We start from the raw sequence: 5,175 nt of genomic DNA, 5'->3' as shown, positions 1-5,175 counted from the left end.
TCATGGACCCAATTTTCAACTGGAATTAATTGTTGAATTAAGTAGATTAAATGATGTAGAACAATAATGATGGAAAACAGAGAAGTTCTTCAAATCACAAACTGATTACAAAACACTCCAAATTTATCACTCATCTATTCTCCCACAATAGCATGCATAGTTTAAATAGGAGTCCAAGGAAAAGGAATAGCAAATTAAGTGCAAACAACGGGAAAGACAAACAAATTAAAGGAGATTACAAATATTAAGGATAATAAAGATTTTGAACTGCCAAGCCACCAAACTGAGAAAACTCTTCGACTTCCACTTCCAGCCGCCAGACTGGTGATTGAACCAATTTAGTCTGGAATTATGCCATGAAAGTTGGTAGCGCGATATTTAAGACTGGTGGGAAAAGGTCCATGGAAAAAATTGTTACCAAGATCAAGATGCTCCAGCTTCTGTAGCTTGAAAAACACCTCTTTTCTCCTTGCTAATTTGCTATTAATCAGTCACTTCACTGGATCACAGAATCTCCATTGTTCGTCTTCTTTTTCCCATCTTTTGTTCTGTAGTAACCAAGGATAGCGCTTCTTTTTTCTGTGGGCGAATTTATGATGCTCAACTGCATCTTATTCTGGTGATTCATTGGTTATGTGAATTCCAGGATGTTGCAAAGGGGATATTTTGTTCCAGTGGACGGAGATGGCGACCAAACTGGTCGCCTTCTGACCCTAGGAGATTGTTTTCTGTCCATTTTTATTATCGGACAACTGCCGAAATTTCAGTGACCTGATATTGCAGGTTACTAAAAGGTAATGGTGCTTTGATAAACTTAATTGACATGTTTATATACTTAATTGCAACTTTAAAAAGTTTGAGGGTTTAATTAATTTTTTAGATAAAATTTGAGGGTTTATTTGACTCTTTTTTTCAAATTAAAATAACACAACAGACAATAGGAAAATTAAAAGACATAATTATTATACAAATAAAAAGTACTCCATAAAGGCAATCGTTATGCAGTGGACCCAAGCTGGACACGGGTAACAGTGCTAACAGCATTGTTATCTTTTTTTTTTTTTTTTTTTTTTTTTTTTTTTTTTTTTTTAAATTTCAGACTGCTTCGTTATAGGAGTATATGTTCATAATTTTATTACTATATGTTAATAACTATACATTCATAACTCCATAACTGTACATTCATAACTCTATAACTGTACATTCATAACTCCATAACTGTACATTCATAACTCCATAACTGTACATTCATAATTTTCGAAGCTTTATGTTCACAATTTTAGAGCTCTATGTTCATAATTTTATCACTATATGTTCATAATTGTAAGTTCATAATGTCAGAGCTATTTGTTCATAATTCGATCAATAACTGTACATTCATAACTCTATAACTGTACATTCATAACTCCATAACTGTACATTCATAACTCCATAACTGTACATTCATAATCTTCGAAGCTCTATATTCACAATTTTAAAGCTCCATGGTCATAATTTTACCACTATAAATGTTCATAATTGTAAGTTCATAATGTTAGAGCTTTGTGTTCATAATTTCATAATTGCATAACTGTACATTCATAACGGTATAACTGTACATTCATAACGGCATAACTGTACATTCATAATCCAAAAAAAAAATAACGCCGTTAACGGCAAAACACGCGCGATTTTTTTTTTTTTAACTAAATGACGCGTTTTTTTATAAAAACGACGTCGTTTTGGGCCCGTGTCCACAATTCATTGTGGACACGGGTCCAGGGCATAATTTGCCCCATAAAGGTTCCCATCCCAAGCTGGCCGGGTGAGAACTTGTGTGCACGCTGCCCTTTTAAACTGTCCGCCTGCAATCACAAGCTAAGGCCTATGAAATGCAACAACTTAAAGTTCTTATATATGCAATAGAAAATGTCAGTGAAGAAATTGGAATTTTATATTTGGAGTTTGTAAAACAAAAAGAAGTTCGTTTTAATTTAATTACCTTTGCAAATATAATTTAATTTGTTCTTCTTCTGCCATGTCTTCTTGGAAGAGTAGTTTTGGAACCCTTTCTTCTCTTCCATATGAGTTTCCTTAGCAACCAGTTGAGTTTTCCATATCGCAAAGCAAAATATCCCACACAGACTCCAAATGGAAATGAACAGCAGTATCCTATCGTCACACTCTGCCAAGAAAATCCATTAAAAAAACCTGAATCCCCTTCTTCTTCTTCTTCTTCTTCTTGTGACCGCACATGTGGTTTTCTGGCTTCACATTCCACAGTCAATGGAAAGCCACACAGTGCTGTATTTCCCAGGTAGGAGTCATTGGCAATTGTATCAAGTTGCCCGCTGCGGGGTATTGCTCCCAATAAATGATTATAGGAGAGGTTCAGTACTTCAAGAAATCCAAGCTTTGAGAATTGCCATGGAATCTTCCCTGTCAGCTCGTTGCAAGACATGTCTAGTGCTTCAAGCAATGTCAGATTTCCCAATGATGATGGTATATGGCCAGTTAGCCTGTTATGAGACAGATTGAGATGCCGAAGGAAATGAAGGATTCCTATGGAAATAGGAATATCGCCATCAAACATGTTACTTGATAAGTCTATAAGTGTGTAGAGGTTTAGAATTTCTTCCACGGGAAGCTCAGACCCTTTCACCACTAGCATTATAGAACTTCCAAGACCATAAACCATATTGCCATCAAAGTATGTTACTTCTAAATCAGAAGTAATATCATTTATAATCCCAGTAAAATGCAGCAAATAATATTCAGGCAAATGCCCAGTGAAGTGATTGTTGGAGAGATCAAGAATTCGCAACATAGGGAATGGAACCTTGGTGGTAGTATTGCCGCCTATTACTCCATGAAAATTGTTAGAGCTTAAGATGAGCACTACCAAATGTGGAAGAGCATCTAACCAGTGTGGGAATGAGTCATTTAGTCCATTGTTTCCAACATCAAGAACTTTGAGAACTGTGCAATTGATTAGAGTACGAGGTAAAGGTCCTTCAAATTCATTATAACCCAAGATGAGAACTTGCAGAACATCACCCTTTAAAGCTTCTTCTGGAATGTTTCCATAAAAGTGATTCATGCTTAAATCAAGTAGCCACAATGTTGTGCTTAGATTTCCCAAACACGGTGGAATAACACCACTCAAACTATTTTCCGATAGGTCAATAAAATTGAAAGAGGTTGAACTGCAAAACTCTCCGTGCATAGCACCATGCAAATTATTATTGTCAAGATTCAAGACTGAGAGTTGATTACTAAAATTTCCCATGCACGTTGGAATTACACCACTCAAGTAATTGCTTGACAGGCCAAGCAATCGAAGGTGGCATGCATTGCATAGTGATTTTGGGATACCCCCGTCAAACTCATTGTCATCAAGTTGCAAACTATTTAGATTCGTGATGTTTCCCAAGCAATTTGGAATATGTCCATTCAATTTGTTAAAGCCTATAACAAGGACTGAAAGAGATGTGACATTGCAAAAGACTGATAAGGTATCAGGTCCATGAAGCAAGTTGGTATTTATGGAAACAATAGATAGTGATGTTAAATATCCCACTTCCCATGGTATTGATCCCCTAAGATAGTTATCTGAAAGATCTATCAGAATGAGCTCTGTCAAATTTCCAATTGTTGGAGGAATCGGACCATAGAGGTGGGTTTTTTCAAGGTTAAGTTCAGACAACTTTTGCAGATCCCCAATGTTTGAGGGAATGCGACAAGACAAATTATTTCTGCTTATAAACAAGGAAGTTAATTGTGTCCAGTTAGCAATGAGGTGTGGTACTAACGGACCTGAAAGAATATTGGAAGATAAATCTAACTCAACTAGTTTGGAAAGATTGGCCATGCTGAGAGGCAACTTGCCTGTTAGAAAGTTATTATCTAGAAGCAAGATTTCAAGATTTGTGCATAGCCCAAGTTCAAAGGGTAACATAGAATTCAGATAATTCATTCCAAGAGAAAGAAACTGAAGATGTTTCAAGCTTCCAATGGAAGGCGGAATCTTCCGCTGAAATGAATTATTGTACAATTTCAGTGCTTGAAGACTGGTGATCAAACCAATTTCATCCGGAATTGTACCAGAAAGGTTGTTGCATGAAAGACGAAGAAATTTAAGACTAGACAAGTTGGTAAGACTAATGGGAAAAGGTCCTTGGAAGAAATTATTACCAAGATCAAGATGCTCCAGCTTCTCTAGTTTGGAAAACACAGATACTGGGATTTGGCCGGTAAAATGATTTTTTGACAAATCAAGGTAAGACAGGTTTGGGCAACTTGTTATCAAGTCTTTTGGAAAATCCAATGTGAACTCATTAGCACGGAGGTTGAGATGCGACAACAAAGGCATAGCATGGAATTTAGACCAATTGGAAGTTTCCAGATTATTCGCTCCCAGATCCAGGTACCTCAATCTTTGGAGATTGCTAATTTCAAATGGAATCACATCGTCCAAAAAGTTTTTGAAACAACTAAAGTACCTGAGCTCTGTCAACTGACCAACCTCTACTGGTATTGCCCCCTTTAGGTTGTTATGGCTCAAATCTAGAAAAGTGAGCTTAAGGAGGGTGCTGATAGCGGATGGTATCATTCCGCTCAAACTATTGTTATTAAGATTGATGCGAGTAAGATTAGGAAGTAAGGAAAAAGCGAGGGGCTCAAGTGTACCTATGATGTTTCCATGAGGTAGATTTAGCTCTGAAATAGAACCATCTGAGTTACAGATGATGCCCTCCCAACTGCACACATTTGTGAGGCTCTCTACAGACCAGGAATCTAGTACAGAAGTAGATGATGATGATACGCCATTGATCTTCCATTTTAAGAGAGCTTCAGCTTCTTCTTTGTTTGCATGTAAGGGTGCGGTGTTTAGTGCAAGCAAATAAAGGATGTGAAAAAGATGAGTGAAAATGGAGATTCTCATCATAGTTTAATGAATAGTAATTCAATAAAATGGTTTATAAGAACTAAGAAGCAATGCTTCTATGTGATCCTATATATAGCGGATTTAGAGGGAATGCCAATGTGGAAAAAAATAATCATAATATTTAATATTTGTGGATGAGGATAGGAGGTAGGGTAGATTATTCGTTCCGACAATAAATTAATGCTGCCAGTGGTAATAATTAATATCTGTGCACGTAACGTATGGCACACGAGTCAAGCTATGAAGGC

General features: G+C 36.6%; 1 protein-coding gene across 1 annotated transcript; it reads right to left on the bottom strand.

The window, feature by feature from the left end:
• Positions 1-1,739: 1,739 nt before the first annotated feature.
• LOC109158055 (LRR receptor-like serine/threonine-protein kinase FLS2) lies at positions 1,740-4,927 on the bottom strand. Its single transcript, XM_019305873.1, has 2 exons — positions 1,982-4,927; positions 1,740-1,889 (listed from the first exon to the last, which is right to left on the bottom strand). The coding sequence occupies exon 1, from the start codon at positions 4,925-4,927 to the stop codon at positions 1,997-1,999; it is 2,931 nt and encodes a 976-aa protein (XP_019161418.1). The 3' UTR covers positions 1,740-1,889; positions 1,982-1,996.
• Positions 4,928-5,175: the final 248 nt, after the last annotated feature.

Source organism: Ipomoea nil, unplaced genomic scaffold, assembly GCF_001879475.1.
Source record: "Ipomoea nil cultivar Tokyo-kokei standard unplaced genomic scaffold, Asagao_1.1 scaffold2805, whole genome shotgun sequence".
NCBI lineage: Eukaryota > Viridiplantae > Streptophyta > Magnoliopsida > Solanales > Convolvulaceae > Ipomoea > Ipomoea nil.
Note: the sequence above shows the minus strand (reverse complement) of the source record. Positions and strands in the feature narration are given on the sequence as shown.